This window comes from Melanotaenia boesemani, chromosome 22, assembly GCF_017639745.1.
Source record: "Melanotaenia boesemani isolate fMelBoe1 chromosome 22, fMelBoe1.pri, whole genome shotgun sequence".
NCBI classification, from domain to species: domain Eukaryota; kingdom Metazoa; phylum Chordata; class Actinopteri; order Atheriniformes; family Melanotaeniidae; genus Melanotaenia; species Melanotaenia boesemani.
Genome location: NC_055703.1, coordinates 18,468,873 through 18,495,367, shown reverse-complemented (window position 1 = coordinate 18,495,367; position 26,495 = coordinate 18,468,873). Strand labels below are relative to the sequence as shown.

At 36.7% G+C, this 26,495-nt stretch overlaps 1 protein-coding gene across 1 annotated transcript in view; it reads right to left on the bottom strand.

The window, feature by feature from the left end:
• Positions 1-4,383: 4,383 nt before the first annotated feature.
• kcnk3a (potassium channel, subfamily K, member 3a) overlaps positions 4,384-26,495 on the bottom strand; it is a 36,528-nt gene continuing 14,416 nt past the window's right edge. Inside the window, exon 2 of the mRNA XM_041976082.1 lies at positions 4,384-6,382. Coding sequence (XP_041832016.1) covers positions 5,466-6,382 — 917 coding nt within the window. The 3' untranslated portion in view covers positions 4,384-5,465. The remainder of the gene's footprint in view (positions 6,383-26,495) is intronic.

Genomic DNA, 26,495 nt, shown 5'->3' with positions numbered 1-26,495 from the left:
AACAAGTTGTCAATTTTAGGAGACAATAATAGAGAAATGTACAGCATAAGGAGGAGGGGGGATGTAGAGTTTGGGATTTACAAATGTCATACAAGAATATTCAGAGAATAATGCATTTCTTGGTGTAAAATCTTGGGATAATTTTACAAATGGCCATGAGTTAAGGAAAGTTATGTTTTTTCCCCTCAGCCTATGTCAGCCTGCTTAACTCTTGGTGATTAGTCAGAGTCACAAGCAATTTTTACTTTGACAAATGAGGTTAAAATGACTCTTTTCATCTTGTGTCTTTTATATAGAAATAACTCTTTTTTATTTTATTTATTTATTTTTGCCAGATAGCAGTGTCTACTGTAGAACTGAGAATACTTTATCCTTCTACTCTTGTCTTGATTGATTACAATGTATTTTATCAGCAAGATTTTTATACAAGTAAAGTGAAAATTTCATATTAGGAAACAGGTAGTGAGTCATTAATCCTCTCCTTTGTTCATGCAACACAAGCAGAAGCATCGCTTCAGATTCAGTATTTTCTACTCTTTGGTTTGTAATGCTTGGCCATCCAAGCATGAACTACAGCCTGTCAGAAGCCATTTGCCTCCAAAAACCCATTGATCTGTTGATACTTCCTGTCATTTTGAACAATTTAGTGCATTCAGCCTCCTAAAAAGAGGCTCATTTCTGGATCTGTGGTAATAGTTCAACTTGACATTTTACAGTGTAGTTATAGACGATCAAAGGTTTAAGTGGTTCAACAAACACTAAAACACCAGTTTGTGATCACTGAAGTTACCACTTAGAACAAAAGGAGAAAAAATAATGTTCTTAATTTTCTTGTAAGGAAGCTGGAAAAGTTTTTAACAAACATCACATATAGTCTTAAATGTGGCCATTTATAGGCCTTTTCACCAACTGTAACTATATGATCAAACAATGTAAAGAAAGACTAATTAACAATTAATTAACAACAATAAACAACACTGGACTGAGGCTTGGCTGACAGGTAAAGTCGTGCAAAGTCACTGGAATTTTGTCATGTTGGTTTGTTGGAGATTTTTACAGAAAAGATGAACCATTAGTTTTACCATCAGTCATTCATAAAATTATTCTTATACACCATGACAAAACAAACTTTGTTTTCGTGAGATAACAAGATAAATTATCCAGTTTTCATGACAAAACTGCTCTCATCATCTCAAGATAATGATTAGGAAAGTAATAATATTCGAGCCCGTGGTCTTGGCTTCCGTGATAAACTAAACAATCACTTGTTTAATAAAATATTACATAAACTTTTTTGATTTGCAAACTTACTGTGTTACATCAATCCCATCACTTGCTTTTTAAGGGGAAAAAGATTCAAACACATACAACTTCTTGCTCGTATGTGTTTGAATCTTATATAAATTAGAGTGACAGGTGAAACTCCGAACAGCCACAGGTCAAAAGAGAATGATCGACTTCAGTATCTCAGCAGCTCATCTGGGGACTTTTTCCATGGAAGTGGAGTGGAAGAGTTAGAACTGAGCAGTGGTGAAGGTACGACTAAGACAGTTACATAATAGATATCCTAACAGAGTGAATAAACTCTGAATCACTTCATCTTCGCTTTGGTTGCATAACATGTCATTGACTCTAAAAAGTTAGCCGTGATATAAGCAGTGATGACACACACAAAAGCAAATTTGGGAATCAGTCACAACAATATCAGGTCACAGTAGGTGTGTGTGTCATAAAGAAAAATGGATTTGTTTGAACATTTACAGTTTACTAACAGACTACATCATCTAGTAGTATCAGGCAGCAAGTAGCAGAAAACACGCAAATCCGTTTGAAAGATCCAACTGTTCAAGATTTTGCTGTTTTACTGCATTAAAACGAGCCTGCCACTTAAGTTATACAAAAATGGAAAATATTTATTAGATATCTGAATTCTCCTAAAGTGACTTGTAGTTTTTTGTGATAAGTCGTCTTTCCCCTATCTAAAAAGCACCTCGCACAAGAACTAGTGAATCCAGGAAGTGCTATTACATAAGCAATTTTTTAAAGTTATAAATTATTTATTGTTTTTTTACCTGAAAGAATCTCAGTGCTGTAATTAGTTGTCATTTTAATTAATTATTGTTTGTAGCTCTAGGTGTGGTGGTTTTCTAGCCTCCATCATTAAGCCTATCATCATTTTTATTATAAATGAGGATGCGAATAAGGAAAGATGAATGGATATGGCAAAATAATAAAGAAGTGAAAAAAATAAAAACTACACTAAACAACAGTATATATTTATACACTACACATTTTTTGAGGAAAACTTATTGTGCAAAATAGACGTGGAAACACCAAACTAACATTACTACATGTTAGTTTGGTGTCTCCATAGATACGATACATCATCCTATATAATAAATGTATTCCCAGAGATGAAAGAAATTCCTCAATAAGAACTCTCTTAATTTTCTGCCTTTGGATTTCTAGCACAAGGTTTTCCTCTTTAAAAATGACGTTTTGCTGCTTTTCAAAAGATAGACCCAGATTAGGAAGCTTTTTTATTCTATGTAGCATACAGAATAATCAATTTAATATAGCATATGTTTAACTAGTTTTTGTCTGATTGTTGTTGTAAGTTTATTTTCAATGAGAACTATTGAGCAGCATTATGAGACTGATTCATAAACATTACAATATTGTGCCCCAGTATTTTATTAGCATTTAAGAAGGTATTGAGTGTGGTAAACATTAACTTGTGCTTCTCTTTTTCTTTCTCAGCAGGCGTCCCTTACTTAGAGGTATGGCGCTTGTTGACCTCTTCACCTCCAACCTGTAGAAATAGATAGCCGTCCTTCCTGAGTCTGTTTATTACAAAGTTTTCCTCCTATTAAAAAGGGAGTTTTTCCTTTTTACTGTTACCTGCTGCCTAGTACACTGTCTCAGGATGAAGGATTTAATCAGGGAGAAGACTTGATGCAATCTGTTGGTCACCTTAGCCAGACAATTATTGGCTTAGAACGCAGGTGTTATCAATTGGTTTAATCTGGATTGTGAAATGGACTTGTTTTAACCCATTAAGGCCCGACCCATGAAACAATGGTAAGAAAAGTCAAATTTTTTAAATATGAGATCTTTATTTGACCCTTTAACAAAATGTAACAAAAAAAATTAACATTTTTTGGGAGGGTGGGAGGGATATCTACCATTTATTACCATGTGATACATTAAAAATATTATAATGTGGTTTTCTGCTTCTTGGTATCTATTAGGGGACAGAAGTATCAGATTGTGTTCAACAAGATTTTGAGCAAAATTTATACCATAAATTGAAGCAAAATGTCTCAGAAACTGTATGTAACATATATGTCACATCAGGCTTTCCAAAGGGCCTTAAGATGACTTTGTTGTCAATTTATACTGTACAAATAAAGCTGAATTACACTTCACTAAATTAAACTTTGCCATTAAAAAAAAAGAAGGAAAATATATGATAAATGTATGTATATACATATATATAATTGTAATAATAATATATGAAAATATGGAATTTTTAGCATGTGTAAAAAGTTTTATTTGAATAGCTAAGAGAAAAACTGGAAGGACTTTCAGTCTCCAGCTGCGTTACATATGTATGTTAGCATGTTAGTCCAGTTTTAAGTCTTTCAGTTTTGTACAATTTTGGATGGACTAATACATTTACATGTTTGTTAAAATGTATGCGTGAGGTGAAAGGACATAAATAGATTCTTTTGTGTGTTCTGTAAACATGCTGAATATCTAGGCTTTGATGAGTTCACTCTAGCATGAAACAACAGATGGTATATTTTAACAACTTTATACTTTGCAAGCAAACACTCAAAGAAAGCTCTTGTTTTAAATTAAATAATATTTTATTATGGTCAAAGAAAAGACACGTAAATGTATATTCACACACAGCTGTTCATAATTCATCCCTTGATGAGAGATGCTGAACAATGTTAATGTGCATATTGCAGAAGAAAAACATTCCAGTAGAAAATAAAAAAGAAAAAAAAATTAAACAGGACAAAAAGACTTACTTAAACTACAAAAATAGAATAAAAGAAAAGCTTACTCCTTAAGAAAACTAAAATCAACACTGCATAAAGACCTCAGTTGGCTGAGTCAAGTGTGTTTTGGTGGGGCTGGAGCAAAGACCCCCTAAGTGCAAGAGGTGCAAACTCTGAGGCTGTTTATTTGTGAGGTGCACTGCTATTATTGACACTGACTAACAGGACAATTTTGAGTCAAACGACTGACTTCTAACACAAGAGAATAAATTTAGGCTAATTATTTACATAAGAAATATATATATATATATATATATATATATATATATATATATATATATATATATATATATATATATATATATATAAACAAACAAAAGAAAAAATACTTGTGCACTGAATCTCAGTGTCTGAAAGCACATACAACAGTCCTCTAAGGTGCAGCAGTGAATAAGATATGCTTGTCTACAAGTGTGCTTACATGCTCTGATTTAAACTCTCAGATTAAGCCAAGCTATGTCAAAACATATGATGAGCAATAAGTACATAAAATAGATTAATGCACAGGAAGAATTTATGAAAAATAAATTCATTGTTGTGAGGTCGGAAAAGGGTTGCAGGGAAGCCTAGTAGTTAACTTTGACAGGTTTGATACCCATAACAGTGTCAAAAAATTCTCCAGCAAGACAGTAAAACCAAACCTTCTTATTTATTCCTAATTAATGCTTGTTTCCCCCTAATTAAATGGGGAAAAATAAACAAAGAAAAAAAAAGACATCAGAACGTTTGGCTTCAATTTGCACTGTAGATACAGACACAGGAAAAGACATTGAGTTATCTTCGATGTGTTTAATCTTTCACTGAAAAAAATAGATTTTCAATCAATAACACCTATACGTGAAGTGTCCAAATATATACACATTTTAATTTCACTGACATGAGTATGCTACTAACAACCAAAAGTTTAGTTTTGGAAAGTCTTTTGGGAAAAAAGTGGATTTAAGTTCATTCAGTAAAATATTTCTTAACAGTGCACTATATACAGTTAAAATACCCCAAATCCATCTAAAATAATAATAATAATAATAATAATAATTTAAAAAAAAAAACCTCACAGTGCTTTTCCCCTCTTTTCTTATTTAAACATGAAAGTTAATCTCATGAACACATAAAATATTAAGTCCAATATTCAGATACTCAGAAGTCAGAGGTGCAGAGCGATGCACATGCTGCATCTCCTGACACCAATGTTCAGTGAATTCTCCTTAAACAACCATTAGCATTATTTCTCAGTAGCATGAGTAACAATGTTAGCGCTAAATGGTCAGTGTTGAATCTCTTTAGGACTGGAGTTCTGTTCCCTTGATGTCCACTGTGAGTCTCACACCACCGGAGGGCCATCCCTCACTTCATGGTACACACAGAGGATCTTAAAACACAAAGTCCTCCTAGTTTTTAGATGGAGCTTCTGCGTTTGAGTCTTCTATAGGTGTTGATACTGTGCAAGCCAGTTGATACTGAGCTAATACCGGAGTGGCGCTGCAGACTGCACACGCAGCCGTTAGAGTGAAGGGGGTTGGAAAAAGCCTCTCCCTGCTCCATGTAGGTGTCAGAGGTGGAGAGGTCACGTGGGATGATCATGGGTATGGAGTACTGCAGCTTCTCTCTGCTCTTGTACCAAAGACAGGAGCACATGGACTGGAAGTGGAGCACCTCAGCATAAACATTGCGCAGGCCACGACTTGCAGCTCCACCACTGCTTCCTCCAACTGCACTCCCTCCGCCACACCCAGACGGTGAAGAAGCAGGGGAGACGGGGTCTACAGAGCAGTTGATGTGTCCACCTGCCTGACCATTATGGGCAAGAAGAGCCCTCTGCTCTGCATCCCTCTTCTCGTCTTCAGCGTTCATAGTCATGAATCGCAGCACAGCCAAGTTGAGGAAGGCTCCGATCACAGCCAGACCTGTCAGGATGTAGATGAAGCTGAAGGCAACATACTCTGGCTTGGTTTGCAGGGCATGATCACTCTGCAGTGCAACATAGTCCCCAAAGCCAATGGTGGTGAGCGTGATAAAGCAGTAGTAGTACGCATGAAAGAAGCTCCAACCCTCAAATTCGGAAAAGGCCAATGCCCCCACACATAATGTGCTCATGCAGGATATAAAACCAATGGTCACCATGTTGACCATGGAGACCTCAGTGCGCCTCATTCCAAGGCACTTCTTCAGTCGGTGGAGCAAGATCCTGACAAAGGTGTTGATTCGCTCGCCCACACTTTGAAACATGACCAAAGTGAGAGGAATGCCCAGGAGGGCGTAAAGCATGCAGAAGGCCTTTCCTCCATCTGTGCTGGGGGCTGCATGGCCGTATCCTGAAGGAAAGGGGGAAAAAGAAGCAGGTTTAGTGGAGCAGAACTAATTAAATCTACAGTACAGAGGACAGGAGACTAAGGAGAGAAGGCTGGAGGGATAGTCTAACCTGGACTCCACAGATATAAATGATTTGCATTCTCCGAGTGACTCTTGATAAATTCAAACACTCTTCATTTCACAGTGGCAGAATGCAATTGGAGATGAGAATGCACAGCAAGTATTGATGTCGTGAATGGAAGAGAGGGTTTGAATAATTCATTTTCAATTGGTCTCTGCAGAGTGGCTCTAGCTAATGAGTGCTTTTGTACCTAATTAGGGCTCAATATCTTTCCAGATCAAATAAACAGAGCACCAAAGATAGATTACAAATACTTTTTTTAACATAAAAAATACACTCATTGTCCTACAGTCTTCAAATTAAGTAATTATACCACCCTTTCCAGCATAGCAGAGAGTTTGTGCTCTGAGTGTGTTAGACAGTGACATAGCTTTAAGAAAAAAAATAATAAAAAAAATGCTTATAAAGAAGCACCTCAAGGCTGCAGAATGGGACCTGTCAAAGTTTCTTTTCCTGAAAAAAGAAAATTTCTGACATCACTAACTCTATGTAATGTGTGCTTCCTGAACAGGGTTGCTTTAAGATTTCCAGCCAGTTTCATATATTCTGACTCAGGGATTCTGTACGTTGTCACACTGTGTGATCGTCTCACCCTGCAGGATACGAGGCCCTCTCATGCAACATCATTACTGCCTGAAATGTTCTCTTTAGATATGGACCTGTTGCAAATCAGAGCTGAGAGAGGATGTTCCTGATAACAACAGGATTCACAAATGGAAGAGGTTGTCCAATACCTGGAATGTAATTACTCCAGGGTTGATTTAATTCTTCAGGCTCTGGTTTTATTGTCACACTGATCTATGAGGTTGAGCCACCTGTCTGTGTGTGGTGCCAAATCTGTTTAAAGCCTTGCCAGTTGTTCAGCCAAAACATGAGCCATGATAACTGATATATCTCTTAGTTGAAGGGAAATCTTAATCTCTTCAACAGACACAGGGACTTTTTGTTTTAAAGTTTTACCTGATTTTTATCCCAAACAGTAAATTTAAAACTGAAGGACTGATTTCCTGGCTGCAGATCAGTGCTTGCCACATGTATCCCCACAACCCCTGTTTTATTCACTTTTCTATTAAAATGTATTCATGCTGTTACAAACTGTTCATCTAAACCAGAACAGTTTATTTTTTCAAAATTAAAGCTTTTACACTATGAAATATGAAGTAAAACAAAGTCTTGCATTATTTTTACTTTTTCTTTTCAGCAGCAAATTCAGAGTTTACATGATTAATTATTGGATTTGGATTTTATTTACATTTTAAACAGCATCCTATATTTTGTGGAAACACTTAGCTTTTCAACCACACAATGTCTTAATTTGTTCCAACAGTTTTTAGTTACATTTCATAAATCCCTGAGGGTAAATTATATAGCTGCAGTATGAATAAACATTATTTGTAATCAGCAGTTGTCCAAATGGTAGCACTATGAGCAGGAATGACCTCCTGTTGTGTTTTGTTCTTGTAGCAAAGCTGAAGAAGCCTCTGACTGAACACATTATGTTGTAAAGAGGATAACTTGTGTTGTCCATAATTTCTAATGTTAATTGGACTATTATAATTAACTGATACCCAATTAAACTAGTCTTCATGTACATTTAGATAGTTGATATTTATTCATTTAACAGATGACTTGTTAATGGCTTTAATTCATAATCTGTCCATAGAATTACAATATGATAGAGTCCATAGATATAAAAATATGGCTAGACATAACTAATCCTGTTATAAAGTTGCCATTAACAGCTTAAATGTTTATGTGTTTCCTGTAAAAATCATGAAATGATAAATACATTAGTGGTATTTATATAGTGCTAGTTTTGTTGGCCAATCAGAATTTTAGCCCTGCAAGCCACATTCACCCAATCATGTGTACATTCATCCAGTATTTCGTTCACTGATGCAGTATTGCAGCCCATGTGGTTCTTTTTTCTCTCCCACACACACTAATGAACACATTGGGGACAATAGGGGTTTCAGTATTTTGCCCAAAGACAATGACATCTGGACTGGAAAAGCTAGTCAAGCCACTAGGACTAACTTCTGGCTAGGCTTAACTCCTGCAGACACAGCTAATCTGAAATGCATAATTCACCAGCAGCAGGTCAATCTGCTCGCCCTCTCATGCACGAATAGAATAGAAACTTTTATGGTCGCTGCATAAAACTACAAATTGAAACAATAAAGACAAAATGACACCATAAATTATGAACATAAGAATGAATATTTAAATATATAGGATAAGTGCACAAATATCACTTTAAAAGTATTACACACTTCATATTCAACACTTCAAAGGTAGAGAAAGTGGATTATTGCTTTACCTTCCAGCACTGAATCAAAATATGTTATTATCCTCAAAAGAGAACTTTATTTCAAATTAATATTATGTCCACTGTCTATTTAGAAGGGAAGGAGAAATTTTAAATAAAAAAAAATGCTTTCAGTAACACAGTATCAAAGTTGAAAGTAAGGTTTTAAAAAAAAAAATAACGCAATAGGAAAATGCATTTTTGTTTTTATGGTCTTGCTTTAATATGTTTGTGCTGCATGTAAAATCCTGTTACTTGAAAAGTTGAAACACCTTAAAAATCCATTGTGGAGTGAGCAGAGCAGTTTGTTCAGGTGAGCAAAGAGACGAGGCTGCAGGCCTGTCACAAACTGTCTGCAGCAAGGAGCAGCTTATTGAGAGGTGGACACGACCAGAATGACAGTGGTGCTCGTCAGCAGCAGACGCTGGAGCCAGAGGCGACAAGGCAAGTAGTGGTGTGAGGGAGTGAAGAGGTCCCACATGACAAGCTCTCCTCCCAGAGCCTCTCCCATTTCCCTAACAGTGACAATGTTATCACAAGACAGAATGTCTCCACTGTTTGTCCTTGCAAACAGGAGAATCCACAAGGGCCATTCACTCCCCATATAAATGTATGACAATACTGGCAGGGGAAGTTGGAGCATCGGGGATGTAGGACGTTATGTAGGAAATATTATATAACATAAAAGATTATTCTTTATTTTTGGTTCAGGGCTCTGACATGTGAGAATAGATCAAGACAATAATTCAAAAGCTAATTCTTTGTTTGACATTAAATATTAACAGACATTAAACAGATGAGGAGACACTAAGAAAAACTTTACTAATATAAAGTGCATTGGTTGACTGAGCTGGCAAGAATGCAAGCAGCTCATGCAAAGCAATAGCTTCAATTAAAAAAGAAACATCATTATCTGTGAGATAAGTTTAACCCCCAATTTAGCTGTAATACGCTTGCAATAGAACTGCCTCTATCTGTTACAGTCCTGATGTGTTTTTTAAAGTAGCATGCTTGGATGTTAAACTGCAACTGGTAATCTAATTTATTAATTTATAAATTATTCTTCCTAATTGTTTATCTTATTGTAAATTATGTGTTAAATCTTTCTATCTATCTATCTATGAACTGCTGTTGTGCATCAACAAGTTCACTGTCCTATGATATATGAGGCCGTTCGAACTCCATTGTGTTTGCTTTGTCTTATCCAAAACTGCATGATTTGGTGTTGGACTGTCACTGTTACTCATATTTTAAATCATCCTAAAATGCTTGGTGTTAAAATTCCTGTGTAAGATTTGACAGTGACTCAGCTCATCAATGCTAATGTACATGCTCATTGTTGTGATGCCTATGGCCTTCACCATATAAAAAGGTACAAGGGCCAAAGCCCCAGGTTTCACTGATTTCTGGAGAACCCCAAATTATTTAGCTGGCCATGCAGAGATAAAGCATTAACAGTGAATATGTTTGGTTTCAAAACAGTAGTGTCATTACCAGGGAATGGTCCCAGCTAACTGCACAAATGTCATGGGTAGTTAAGGAAAATAGAGGGGAGACATCTGTAAAATCTCAAGGTATCAGATTTTTTTTTCTGAGTAATTCCCTTTAAAATTAGCTTAAATTAGATTTGTGCTAGATTCAAAATTATTATCAAAGAGTTTTGCAGCACCCTGAGGCTGTCTCAAAAACATAATTTCTGCAATTATCATGTGAAAGAAAATATGAAAATTGCATAACACTGAAAGAGAGATGAGAGCCTTTAAAAGATTTATTAGGCAAAACTAACAAGCAAGGAGACAGGTGCACCATACTTCAAATCATCATTCCCTCCTGACTGCTGCCTCTCATTAGAGAACCAGAATTTACAGCTAATCATCTAAACCAATGCCTCTTGCAACTGGCTTGTGCTAATTTAAATACCTCAAAATGTCTCACTTTGTGAATGCTGAGCCTTTTGGAAATACAACCAACCCCCTGAGATTGGGAGATTTAATTTCAAGAATTCAATCCATGCCTGTAAGACATTTTTAACCTCTAGCTCATTTCACAATTTTTAATCTTCCCATATTAATTTTAGCAAGTGTTTGCACCGCTTCATTCAGTGATGATTAACCCTCAATCAGATTTTCAAAATTAAATGACTGATATCCTTTAACTCAGCTCATCTGTGGTAGTGCAAAATGCATAACTGCTCCAAGCAGCCACTTCATCTTATAATGCTCTGATAGCTAGTTTGTCTCCAAAGATGACTGCTCAGTGTATACACTTCCCTCCCATGAGCGTCTGGCTCTAAAACACACCACCACCACATCTGAGGTCTCCATTACACTGATTAATTAGGCTGGAATAGAAACAGGCTTTGAAAATACATCAAAGAATGGCATAATGTAGCTCCTAGGGCTCCTGGTTCTCTGTCATTCAATTAAATTTTCATTGATTACAAGGCACAATTTGTTCTCACCAGACAACACAAGGAACACGACCCATTCATCAAGCACAACAAAGGGGCTCTCAAGTAGGTGGTGCATTCATCAGGAGTATTTATTATTTACATCAGCAATAATTTGTTAGAATGTAGCTAAATGCTAACAAATGTGAAACTGTGAGTCATGTTACAGTATATACTCTGTAGCGTAATACAAGATGCAGCCTTATGAACAGAAATGGTGATGACAGCATTGCTCTCTTTGGGCCTGAAGGATAATGTCATCAGGCAGCCTGGAGATCCAGCTGTGCCATCCTTTAAGATGCACACGTAATGTGTATGTAAATGCTCGGTTTGAGGTTTCTCTCAATGCTTATATTGTCCTATTGCCTCTGTGGACATCAGCCCTCATTAGTTACCATTTGGTGTTTCCAGAGGATAGCCATATCATGTAAGATTTAATTAATGACTTCTTATTCTGTGGACAAGCTAATGAATATTGTTCTGTACATGACATTGACTTGCATGCAACCAAAGCCTGTTGATTTTGGGACATTTGGGATTATTGATCTCAGACTGCAACTGGATGCATGGAGACCAGAAGGTATCCAATGCCATATATTTTTTTCAATTGCTGTAATATATCTCCAATTTCATATGCATTTATCTGTCCAGAGATTACTTTGGCAATAACAAACCAAAATAATAGGTTTTGAAGGTTTGGATCCTTGTAAGAATTTTAAAAACAGTTCATGAGAAAAAAAATTGTCTTGATCTGGTGAAGTTTCCCCCTTGTGGATTTACTTTCTGTTCCCTGCTTCCAGCCATTTGTCAGGCCTGCTTATCATTTTTGTAATCAGTCCCTCAGTATATATATGCTTTATTAACTGTACCATCTCATGGAATTTTGAAAGAGAGCAACAAACTGAAAACAAATAGAGACATTTAGTGTAGCACAGGGCTATTCAATTCTGGCAAATGAGGGCTGCTGTCCTACAGGTTTTCAATGTTTCCCTGCTCCAATACACCTGACACCTTTGAGACAGGTGTGTTCAAGAAGGGAAACATTAAAAACCTGCAGGACTGCGGCCCTTGTGGAACCGACTTAAGTAGCCCTGATGTACTATGTCGGCTTTTCCCATGAGAAGTGGTAGTTATTAGACAAAACTCCAGTAACTACCACAGAATATTGCAATTATAATATTTGGTTTGATTGCTGTACTCAAAATTGGAATAGCTAATGCTAATGTCATTTTTGTTTATCCAGATCTTCTTTTTTGTTAACCTTACCTGTTGCACAAGTGGTATGTTTAGTAAAACAGGAAGAGCTGCAGGGAAGTGCAAAAGCAGGTCCATCTCTGTGCAACCCATCAAAAACCAAAGAGACTAATTTACTAAAAACCTAGAAAAGCACTAAAAAGTTTAACAGAGTATAAAACTATGTACTTAGGTTTGTTTGTCTCTGGACGTCTGGCAGAGAAAATGCATATAAATTTGTGCCTGTATGTAGTGTAAATATAAAAATGTAAAAGGTTTTGGAAATACACCCAAAAAGCAGCTGTATTCTGCACACCAGCTGGGGTAAAATGACAAGAAATGTTATTATGTACAGCTTCACTGAGAGAACACAACTGTTGTTAACACTGTAGAGATCTGTAAACAAATTCCTTTTGCAGAACTGAAGTGCCCTAAGATGTGTTTTACCCAATTACAATATTCAGCCGGTTTAAACCATACAGGTGGCCTGAGGAAGCAACAGAGTTTGATGTCACACTTATCTGCATTTACGACATTCCTAAAATGCTACACAGACTGGGGAGTGTTCTGTTAATCTGTGTGAGTAAACACTGATCACGCCGCTTGCTTGATAAAGGACATCTTTAAATGGCAATCCTCTCCTCTCAGCATGCCTTCAATGCAGCTCACCCTCATCTCCAGCAGGATTTGGTCAAAGATATATATTTACACAACCTCTCAAACAATTAACTCTTGCAAGCAGCCTTTTCATTAATGACACCCAAAGATCTTACTTGAAAAGATGATCATGATATGACATGATTTGTTTTCCACAAATTACATCTTGTCCCTATCTCAAACTTGGACTGGTAGATCCCCATCAATTCTCATTTTCAGACACCTCAAACTCCAGGCGACCCCATGATTGTTTATTCAGGCACTCAAACACAGCTCTGGTCCTCCCACCTCCCCACAGTACGCTGTTCAGCTTTGTCCCACAAAGCCTCGGTGACAGCTGCTGTGTAATGTCCATGAGTGTGAAAGCAGAAAAATTCTGAGAAGAAGTTTTATTGGAAAAAATATACATTTTTAAAGTCAATGAAAGTAATCATGAATGTTGAAGAGACCTTTATTATGTAATTTTAAAGATTTGATGTAACTTTGTGGAATGGAAAAGACTCACTGAATGCTGATTTTTTTTAATATAAGGGCAAAAATCCACTCTGTGCAGCACTATAGTTTCTTTATGCTTTGTATGAGTGTTACCTAGGTGATTTTTAAACGTCTTTGAAGGAGGCAATTGAAATTACTCCCTTTTTGGATCCATTTGATACTTACAAACATATACATTTCAGTATATGTAAGGTAACACAATTGTGGAAAATATTGTAAATGCATTAAGTCAAAACCAATGTGGTCAAATTTATTTTCATACATAATTGTAGAACTATAAGACCTAATCTACTCATGATCCTGAATCATAATCCACATGACCAAAAACAAAATGAAAGCTCATTGTAGGTTGATAATTATTTCAGCAAATGTTTTGGAAAGAACTTAAAACATAAAAACCAAACCATGAACAAAATCAAGGCCAGAAAGCATGCCATGTATGGACATCGTCAGTGGGTGTTTCTTTAAAACCATAATGACAATCAAAGTGGACACAGTCTACTTGTCAGTTTTTGGGCAGGTCAGGACAGGTGACTGTGATTCCATGTGTCTTTTTCATGGGTGAGGTTCCTTAGGGCCTGCCGCAGCACACTTGTGCCTCGTTCCTTCATCTTGGGACAGGGTATTTAAGACCAGCTGGGTCTTCTCCTCCCTGCCAGATCATCCCATACACTATAGCACACTTCTTCTTGCTTGGAAAACTTATCGGATGGACTTATCAGGGGGACCGCCTCCTGGATCCAGTTTCTAATGGAGTGATCTGTTCTCACGGTCCCTGTGCCCAGTTACCTCTACGCCTGCTCTGAACTCTGCCTGCTGCTGACCTAATCTCCTCAAAGCCCCATTTCCCGAAGCCTTAATTACTTCCGGTCATCTGCACAGATTAAGTTCGCACTCATGAGTTCTCCATTCATTTTTATCATTAATATTATTAGTACCATTTTGTGAATAAATATTTTTTATGCTCATCTGGTTCTGCATGTGTCTGCTCCTTGGGTCCAGAAAGACTACAGCCATGACACCACTAATTGTAGTGTTGTTAGTGGAGTCTCTAACTCCTCATCTAATGGTATGCAACAGTTTGTAAAGTGATTGTCAATGTTTCTGAAGCTGTTTAAAGATAAAATATCAGATTTCCAAATGCTATGGCATTAAACAATTTTCTAAGGTAACGGTGATTGTGCTATTCTGTATTTTACTCTTCTAGGAAAACCATGTACTGAAAGTAACATGTAGGTACCAGGCATGGCTGGTACTCCGTGCACCTCCTATGGCAAGTATCGCTGCTTGTAAAGGATTTTTTTACTCATTCTTTGCAAATGGCCCACATGATTTCTTATTCATGATGGTCTTTTGATATATCTATTTGAAGAAATTTCATGTTTACGCTTTATGACTGAGGATTAAGCTAAACCTTCCCCTCCCGCCTCTTGAGCTGGGCCTGATGTTTTTCCAACTATTTTACTATCAGTGTATATAATTTGCTGGTATCTAATCACATCTATCATCTGTATGTCTGTGTGTTCAAGAGCTGGAGTGTTTTTTTTTGTTTGGTTTTTTAAAATAAGATTTTTCTGACATCATGCCACTTCATTCAAAATGTATTTCATCAAATTACAAGTTGTTTTAAAAATGCCTCAGGCTAATTAGATGATTGCAAACTTTGAAGATGTGATATGTGTAAGGATTCAGCATTTTTAGTGTTATTTTTCACATCAGATGTGGTCAGAAACAGATTTTGATATAAAGGTAATGATTAAAAAAAGCAGCAGATGAAGCAGTCTCTTCCTGTAACTTTTAACTTATTTTCTTTTATTCATTGTAATGTAATTTATCATTTTATTGTGATTTTACTATTTATTGCTGCTTTTACTACTTTTTAATGCTTTCTGTGCACCACCTGTAATGCTCTTAATGTTTTATGTAAAGCACTTTGAATTGTCTTGTACATGAAATGTGCTACAGATAAACTTGCCTTGCCTTCAAACCAGAGCGGCACACAGCACCAGGGCATGAAAACTAATAAAGACCTTACTGTGGCTCAAGTTTCCGGTTTCACCATTTATCTCTACATCTGTACATCTAATCTTTGGTCTTGAAATTTTCACACGTTAGTATTAATTTCTCTATATTTCCTAATTTATAATTTTGTTTTATTGATATATTCCTCTTCATGGCTCTACACAGACTTTCACGTTGGCATTATTTTATCTATAAATCCATTCTTGGCCTGCTTTCCTCTTAGGTTTGTGATTATATGTCATTAAAGTCGTGTAACTTCTGTCTATAATGTGTATAATGATTTTCTTGGCAAAAAGGCTTTTAAATTTCTCTACCTCTGCAGCCTGAAAAAGCTTACAAACTGACTTAAAACTGCAAGAGCTGATCCCAGTTAGAGTTTTTAAAATATCTTAAAGACTCAATAGGTGTCTATAACTGCTTATCTAGCTTTCCCTTCCATTTTGTCTTCTTATATTTATATTTTTTATGTATTTTTTACTGTATGTTTTATGTTGTTTGTTTTCTGAAAGGCTGTTTTAATGATTAATGTAATGGAATTTAGACTGCTGTTGTCTTGGCCGGAGCTCTTTTGAAAAAGAATTTGCAATCTCAATGGGACTCACCTGGTAAAATAAAGGTTAAATTAATAAGCCTCCAGTGATTCCATATCAACTTGACCTCACCAGTCCTGCTATCTGCTATTTCATAATTAAACCATGAACAGAGGAAACAGTCCCTGCAAAACACTCATGTTTTTTTTATACCTTCTCCTGCTTGTAAGCATCGCTTAAGGTTTGAGCTCAACCCTCTTTGGCCACTCAAACCTTTTGTATGAATTTACTATTTTGACCAAAGAAACAGTTTTAATTTTAAATTGAGCTCTTTGGATAGCAGTTTGTCTTTTTCTCAATAATCTTACAGTAATGTAAATTGTAAATAAAGGTTAGTCAAGTGCTTTTTTTTTGTAGAATTAACTGATTTTTCTTTGTGTCAAAGAACCGTACTTAAGATATATACATGTTAAAATGTGTCAAATTTACAGACAAACTTCAGTAATATTTTGACAATTTACTCTACAGTGTCACTAAGAAAGGAAAATTTGCCCAGACTGACCAATGTCAAACATGTCAGCTCTCATACTCTGAAGCTGAAGCTGTCAATGGACTTAAATGCTAAGAATAATATCTCCAATCAAATGTTCATTAAATGCTTTAGCAGAGAACAACAAGCCTGTCCAGCTCGTGCTGAGAGAGAAACACACACACACACACACACACTCACACACACACAAAAAGAAAATAAAGTGTGATGCAGGATGTATTTATCACAAGCAATCTGATGTAATGCCAGAGGAGACAGCACATTGGCAGAGCGTCTGTCTGGGTTCACTTTAACTTGGTTACCCCTGTGTGGGCTCCAAATCGAGCCTGGGAGCATGTGCTCTCATCCAGTACACAGCTGAGACCCAAACACTGCAGCGTCACAAGCCTTGAGACCAAAGCAACCAGGCGTTAGATCTGGGAGCTGTGACTCGCCTGCCACTACCCTCAATTATCTGTCTTGTAGTAAGAACCTCTTACCATTGTGTGATAAACCCAGTACATGCACACACTGTTAAAGCCTTTTATCCACACTCAAAAGCACCAATCTATGACTGTGTGTGTCCATCCATATTAGTCTAATGTTTTGCTTTCACAGTGAAGGGGGAAAAAAAACTTTCAGCGGCTATTTCCAAACGTACAACTTAGGTTCCTTTTTAGGGGATATGAGAGAAAACCTTGGCAGGCCACAGTTTTCCATGAGGTCAGTACGCAAGGCATTCCAAGCAGAGTGTGAGATCTCGGGGAGGGTTGGCTAATTAAATAAATCACGTGATTTATGCATCTGATATACAGCTGATATGTGCTTGTTTTACAACACAGCTGGAGTGAAATGCGTACATAGCACAAGGGGATAAAAGAGAACAGTAGGAATGATGTATAAAAACAAATGAAGCAAGAGGATGTAAGATTATGAAATACAACTATGGGCTGAAATAGTTCCAGAGTATCCATCATGGTCTGCTGCACTGCAGTAGATCTAGGGAAAAAAACTCACGCTTGATCATTTAAAACTAAATTTAGGTGGTAAGTCTTTCATTTGTAGTCATGGCTAATGCAGCAACTCAGGGTTGGGATTTCTTTCTAGGCTTTTAGGAGGTCAGCTTGCAGGAGAGACATATCTGTTTCAAGTGCTCTTTGAACTATCTGCTGTAAAAGTGTGCCTGTGTGGGCAGGCATGATAACTGTAGAGAGAACTTGTGTAATATGATACAGGCATTTCAAATAGTATAATTTAGAAACAGATGCAGATTTTTCATGGTTAATTCTGGCTGTCTTCCAAAATAGCCACTGATGACAAGAATGCAGACACATGAAGACAAAACAATTAGAGGTTCATAATGGCAATGTTGAGCAAGCTTTTGGCTTGTGTATGATTATTAATCAGTTTTCCAAATCCAGAATATTATACCTCAACAGGTATACTTAGAGAAAAAAACAAAACAAACATGGATAACTCCATCTAATGTCATAGAAAAGAAATTCAAGGCTGTACTTGAACATGGTGCATAAATGTCAGAGTGGGGGATTTCAGAGGTAATCAGAAGTTGGACAGTTACTCAATCAAAAGGTTAAAAACTCAGCTCAGAGTATAGGAAAAGTAGTTCAATGTTTGCCATAAACAGTGATTAGATAATGGCAACAGAACTTGAATAGTAATATTATTCTTGAACAGCAAACAATATGGTTAAAGACGTGTTTATCCAGCCAGCGAACAGGCATGTCAAAGCTAAAATGTTGCACTAATAGAGGGAGAACGTGTAGAAAATTGCTGCCTAAAAGGATATAAAACTGATACTTTGGGCAATTAAAATGATACCTGATAGTTACCTTAAAGTTACAAATTAACAGCTGGAATAAAAGATAATTGTACAATGTGCTGGAGTAGTTAAAAGAGATGAATGCTCAAAAGTATGAATGACTATTCTGCCCTCAAACTAAAGTCTAAATCAATCAGCTGACACAAACATTAACCACACAACTGACTGAATAAATAGAAAATAAATCAAATGCCTACTGGCTAGCTATTTAGCCTGGTCTAATGATATTTGTTTTATTAAACTAAAAATGATCAAGACAGCAAGGCTTATTTATCCAAGGTAGCAGAATGATCTCTAGAAAACCTTCCCTTCACCCTCCTAAAATCAGACATTATAAACAGAAAATAAAGTCTCCAACATCATGTTTTCCAAGTGCTGGTCATAATTATTAAAAATGATTGAGTTTCCATGATAATTAAAAGTGACTCTCGTAAATGTAACTATGGAGTATAATGACCCAGGATAATCCTATGGGAGTAAGTACAGACAGGAACATTATGGACAGAACCATTATAAATACATTACCATGTGAAATTCCAATCTGTAATCTCTACTTACAGTATATTAAAATATCTTTTAGGTAAAAATACATTTACTCTATTTAGACTAGACCCATCATCAAATACAAATCTCAAACAAAATCATGACTAAACTAGTAAAAGAAAAGAAAATTACATGATAACATCTGTTAACTAATAGCACTGACATGCTGGGTAGATGAAATCTTACATTTAGAATACAAATTACATCATTTATTTGTTTTTATATATTGATATGTTCACGACTTAGCTATTGTCAAGTTTTTTGATTCATAAGATTTGCATCAACATGAAAATGGATTTGCACCCTAAACACTTTCAGAAATGTAGCTAGGGTTAGAAAGAGGTAATATGCAAAGCAGCGCAGGCTTGTGCGGTAATTAGCTCCAGGTGTCACTGTTGATGATGGTATGAGGATGGTGAGGATAATTTTCTGTGGAATATATAAAGCACAGAAACACACTTACATCTGGGCTAAGAAGTGGGCCAAATGTGAATGAAGAGATGATTGCTAAAATTCAAACACTATTAACTGCTTTTGATCCATTTGCCACAGTAGATAGTGTTTTATGGTAAAGAGGCAGCTGCACCGTGGAACAAACACTGTGGTTGGTATTCCTGACGCACTGGAGGACGCCTCTGATTCATTTCATGAGATGCTGTCTATGAAAACAGTCCAGTGTCTTTAAAAGCAAAGTCTGCTATAATTTTGTATGATAATTTTCACAAACATTTTGTATTATTTGGATTTATTGAAGTTTTTCCCTGAACAGCAGCTTTGCTATTTTTTCTCCTTCACTCATTGATTTTTTCTCCTTCCTGTTCTCTTTCCTCGCTCCTGTTTCTAACCCATAAGCCACCTTAAAGGGTTGTATTTGCTCTCACTTTGTGGGCTGTACCTGGAATTTTGATTTAAAAACTGACCCGTGTTCATAGTATACATCCGTTTTTCTTTATTTAGCCCTACTTCATCCATATTTTTAGCAAAAAAACACATCAGGGTGAGATTTTAGAACTAAAGCATGACCCAAATTGTAAATAATGACCAGATTTCTTTCTTATTCAAATAATCCCCTTCCTTTGATTACAAGAAATTAGTTTAGCATTTAATCATGAGGTAGAAATTTTCCTTTGTTTCTTTTTTTTTTTTTACCTTCACCAGACCAGTGTTTTGAGACTGCATAATTTCCACATTCACACAGACTGGCTTCATCCATCAGAGGGAGCGACTGCTGGCTGAGAATGACCCAAATATTTTTGCTTGAGCTGTCAGGATGAGTGTGTTCAGATCAGCTCTATCACAGCTGAAATCGCAACAGTATTTAATACCGCAGCATCTTAAAAGGCTGTTGGACCATAGACTGAACAAATCCACATACACCTGACTATTAAAGAGCATTATATCACATTGTTCTTATGTGCCTGTTAGAGAAAAAGCTAACGTTGTCATATGAAATGAAATTGTAATGATATAAGAACATGTATATTGAATGTGTTTAGCCGAAGTGGAAAACATGTGAGGAAAATGGAAACAGACTTAAATGCCTCTTCAAACTTCTGCTCTACTAAAGAAATGGAAAATAGCTGCATTAGTGTGGAGTCATGCAACACGAGCTAGTGCTGTACTTCCATCCATGCCACAATACTTTTTGTTTGATTGATTTTGGGCTGCTTCCCTTCTGGTTACATCATGTTGTACCGTTGTCTTCAGCAATAATTTGATGACACAAAAACTGAGGATTAGCTGCATCAGCTGTTTACCATTCTGACCCAATACTTGCATAACTGTCATAGATAAAACATAAATCAACTCACATGTTCTGCTAATTTTATAGCTCCTTCAGATTTAAGCTCCTTTTATTTATCTAACTCAACTTTGTGTTTTTTTTTCCCTCCAGTCCATGTTTTGTGCAACATATCCAGGTATTTTCCTGATTATCAGGCTTTACTAATTGTTTATTTTAAAGATCTCACTAAGTTGTACACAAACTCTGATCTAATTCACCCCAGGTAACATGTGTGCATTAATGTACAACAGATGGGGCCGCCATCATATGTCCAATGAAGTACAACTATATCTGATGAATAATTATTGTGCATTTTCTTATCTAATTTACATTCCAGTTATACTATAAATCCTGACGTGGGGGAAAAAATAAGGTTCCAGACATTTGTACTGTGTTATAGGCTTTAGGCTCCAGAAAGGTGAGACAAGTTTGGACAGCAAATGGTATTTTTCAGTTGATAAACAAGTATATAGCATGTTGCGTATTGTTTTGAGAAATGTCAAAATTTGTGGGTGTTTCATGATGATCTCAGTAGTTTAGAAGAGTATTCTATTAAAATTTCACTGTGAATGTGCGCGCTTATACAACACACCAACACTTGCAAAGACCAGAGTGTTTAGTCCTCACACAATGGCTTTCTGCTGAAGACAGAATTTTGCCCATCAGCATCTAAGCTGAATTATCTGGTTGGGCCCATTGCCACTCTGTAAAGCTATCATGTGTCATGTCATGTGACGCTTGAAACTAATGCTGGCACCTGGCTTAATGACTAGAGGCAATTGAATCAAGTAATTGATCTTATTAAGATGTTATTTGAAGCCCAAACTGTATTACCTTCTGCTCTGAATCCCTTTCTGCATTGAGATGTTGTTTTTTTTACTCTTTGTCTTCTTATTATTTTTATTTTTCTGTTTCAAAACTTAGAGAATAGGCTGAACAATAAAAACTGGTCAGCTAAAGGCTGTTTAATAAGAGAGTCGTGCATTCATTCACAGCATGTATTTAATGGTTTGATTTAAATTACTAGAAAAAACTATCATGTGGATGGAAAAAAAAAACCTCTACACAAGGAATTTTGCAACACACACTGCCTGGCCAAAGAAAACGTCGCCACCTGGATGTAACTAAGCAAAATCAAATTAAAGAAAAGCAGTAGAACTCAGGACTATGTTTAATAGTGAATGTAGTCATTTCCACCTGCACAATGCGAGGGGAACTCAGGGGATTGGGACTGAATAGTTGTTAGCCATAAGAAAAGTACTCATTACTGTGGCTAAATGGAGAAAAAGGCTTCAGTTTACTAGAGAGCATGCAGATCGGATTTTGGAGAAATGGAAGAAGGTCATATAGTCTGATGAGTCCAGATTTACCCTGTTCCAGAGTAATGGGCACATCATGGTAACAAGAGTAGCAGATGAAGTGATGTAGCCATCATGCCTAGTAACTACTGTACAAGCCTGTGGGGGCAGTGCTATGATCTGGGCTTGCTGCAGTTGGTCAGGTCTAGGTTCAGCAGCATTATGCGCCCAAAGAATGAGGTCAGCTAACATCTGAATATACTGAATGAGCAGGTTATTCCATCAGTGATTTTTTTCTTCCCTCATGGCACAGCCATTTTCCAAGATGACAATACCAGGATTCATTGGGCTCAAATTATAAAAGAGTGGTTCAGGAAACATGAGACATCATTTCCACACATGGATTGGCCGCTACAGAGTCCAGACCTGAACCTCATTGAGAATCTTTGACAGGATTTGCTGGAGAAGGCTTTGCACAGTGGTCGGACTCTCCCCCCATAAATACAAAATCTTAGTGAAAAATTAATTTATCTCCATTTTAGAGACCTTGAAACACTCATTAATATTTGTTCTGTCTTTTCAGCATTACCTCACATGTGCAGCAGATGTGAGCAATTTCTTCATCTTATCATCAGGATTGTAAGTAATTTTGTTAAAAAAAGAAGAAGAAAAAAGAATAAATAACTATCACAGAATGACCATCCAGGTCTTCCTGTCTCCTTGGTGCGGTAACCAGTGCCCCAGGCTGTCCATATGGCCAGAGCAGACAGACAAGGAGCTCCACCTACGCTCAATCTGCAGGTTCAGCTCACCGGATCTCACTGTACCAGCAAATACATCTGTCAGATTTGTTGTAACCTACTTGGAGAGCTCAAATGATGAAAATTAGGCCTTCAGATGATTATGGCAGTTTTAAACCAACCAAAGATTAATCAGCATTGGAGATCTCTAATATTTTTTAAAGAAAATTTTTAATAAATATAAATTTATAATATTTAAAGATAGCTTGGTTGCAGGAAGGTGCTCTTAGTACAACCAATATGAACAGTGGGGAATTTGGCATACTATGATATGCAGTCCTGTCTGGAACTTGAAGTTACCAGCAAAATTCAAAATTCTAATACATGGGGAAACCCAAAATAATGGGATTGCCAAATTTTACTCGTGGCTGTAGCGTTGATGTGATTCTCATATAAAAGCAAACAAAAAAACAGAAGTAAAGTGCTACAGAACCATTTCATTACATGCATTTTTGAAGAAATAATAATGCTGTTGGTACTGTCAGGGATAATGAAATTGTTTAAATGCATCACTGTATAATCTAGTTGCTTCAATACTCATTAAATGCAGATTGCAATGATGACCATTACATACCCTGGCATCATCACACATCAGCTTACAAATTGGGAGCAGGTGTGATATCAGGATAATTTCAGAGAAAAAAGGGTGGTGACTTTTTGTTTCAGCCCAAGTTTCTCTCAGAAAGGGGGCTTTGGATTAACTGCTTATTCATAAACACATGCTCTTTCCATAGCCCTAAGGGGTAAACACAACTCACCTATCACTGTGATTATTATTATCATTATGCCTCAGTGTGTGTGACAGTCCCCTTCATCCAGGTTGGCTTGTTGAGAAATTAAGCAGATGCTGGAACAAATTGGAGAAACAAATTCCCCTGGGACACAGTTTATAAGCCAGGTGAGCTACAGTTGTTTGTTGGTATGGTGCTGAATCATTCCAGTGCTTGGAGACAGTTGGAGTAGCGCAAAGCTAAGAGAACACCCGTGTAACCAAAGCATTCAACACAGACTCCATCACTAGTCGCAGTGGAAGGTTGGAGGTGTCACAAGCTAGTAAGTTGTGAGAAAACCTCATTAGGTTGTTATGACAAGCGTGACAAGGAAAGGGCTCATTTGTCTCTCTATGAAACATAAACAGAATATTAGCCTCAAATCTCTCACATCAGTGTTTAGAGGTCCCACACAACTAAAGTGATGTGGAAACCTTTTTTTTATTTTTTCCTTATTTTTTTGGCACATGCATGTGCCAAAACAGAAAAGCTAAGGCTACTGAGGCTCCATCGTCTCTAGGGGCCAAGAATGACAGCTTTGTGCTTTAGGGATATAATCAACACTCAGCTGTCTGGCATTTCCAACCAAATCTGAAATTCTCATGTTCTTGTTTTTCTAGATATTGTTTGTTTATCTCCTGACATCTTGATTTATCTGACTCTGGGGCATTGAGCTGTTTGTGTGTTGCACTGTGGCCATACACAGTGGCTCTAATATTATCAGTCAGAGAAATGACATCTAACTTAGCATGCACATACATGATGAGCTTCTTTGAGAACTTCCGATCAGTACTCATTCAATTTTTCAAGAAATAAAACACAGTTTGCAGCAGTAATCTTGTGTCTCAAATGGGTCAAAATGCTTTTGTCAGTCCCATATTTCTGCATAATTTGTTAAACACAATGCAAGTGCTTTGAGGCAGTTTATGAATTTTTGAGATTAATGCCTATGAGCTGCAGCTGTCCAAACAACAACTGCATTATCATTTCTGTAGGAATAAATCTCTGGTAACACTATTGTTGTAAATGTGAGTTTGATTAGTGACCCGAGGGTGGAAGTGTCAGAGCTCACTGAAGAAAATGGTCCCATCAGAGATTAAAACCCAGACAAATTGAATAAAATTAGAAAAAGTTTTAGTTTCAAAGCTGAGGCCATGTCAACACTGTCTCATGTTAAACATTATGGAGATGTCTAATTTAACAGTCAGTCAAGCTTGTGAAATGAGCATGAAAAAAAGCTAATGTACTGCTAATGTTCAGAGACAAATTTTACTTTTCTTTCCAGGTGTTGTTTATTTGTCTCAGTCGTTAAAAGCCACATGGTTATGGTTACAAAAATATCACTATTTGCATTATAACAGAAACTTCCAACTTAATTAAAACATCCATTTCATGGCTTTTTAGGATACAAATCTAATCTTTGCAAACTCTTGCTCTGGAAAGTTGAAGAAACAAAATGTACACAAATCAAGTCCTCCAGCATAACATAAACCCCAGCTAAATCTCAAGTAAATGCAAACAGTGAAACAAATTCCTCTGGGGTGAGCTACAGTCGCTTGGCAATGCCTGATTCATTACAGCGATTGGTTATACCTGCATAGCCAAAATATTGAATACAGACTCCATCACTTGTTACAGAGAAGGTTGGAAGTATCACAAGCAAGTGAGCTGTGTAAAAAACCTCCGTATTGGGTTGAATAATAACCGTAAACAAGGTCTATGGAGGGCAAATGTGTTGCATCCAAATATGGACTTTTACCTCTGTTACAACTAAATTAATCAACACACTGTTGTGACAGCTGCATTAAGAAGACATGTTTCCAGAAACACGAGACAATGACTTACTGACAGTTTCACAAGACCGTTGTTTGATCATGATTGGTTTAGGTATGTTTTTCAGAACCAAACAGCAACAAATTTAAGACAGAGATTATAGATATTCAGACAAAAGAAATGCAGACTGATATTGCATCAGGAATGAAAGGAAGGTATCTGAGAATTTTTGTCTCTTACAAACTAAAACAATTTAAACATTTCTCCAACAGAGAAGAAATGTGAAAAATGTGAAATCCTCACTTTTCCCCTGCAGCACTTCTCTGTGGCATTGTCAGATAGCAAAACAAAGAGCCAGAATATTTAGTGCCTTACTAGCTGCATTGTTCCTGGAATCGCATCATGGCTGTCTCCTCAAGTTCCCTATTATTTTCCTTTTCAGGTTATAAGAAGAGAAACACAGTGACAAAGAACCTCTCCACAGAGGTTCACATCTCATTCCTTTGTGCCTCAGCAAGTTCGGAAGTGAGGATTTTTGCTTTTTATCATGATTAGAAGTTAAATGAAGTTTAGACAAAGCTTTGTGCACATGCACACAAGCATGATATCACATGAAAATACTCATTACAGCACTTCATATTATCCAATGCAAGTCCTCTGTTTGTTATCATACAGCCTGGTAAACCTTGTTCCCCTGTCTCAGAGCCCCATAGTTGTCACTATTCAAAACTCTTTAGTAATTCAGTGTTTTGCCCTGGTTGATCACTTTTCTGCTTCAATGCACATATTGCACACAAAATAATTTTCTGCTTGATAGTTTTTCATCAAATGCATTATTTGGTGCTGTTTAGATTTAGAAGAAAGCTGTTGCCAAATATTTTAGTCAGTAACTTAACCTTTTTCCCCACTTTTCCTAGTGTCACTGAAACCGTTGAGGCAATTAGTCTTCCAATAAATGGATAAG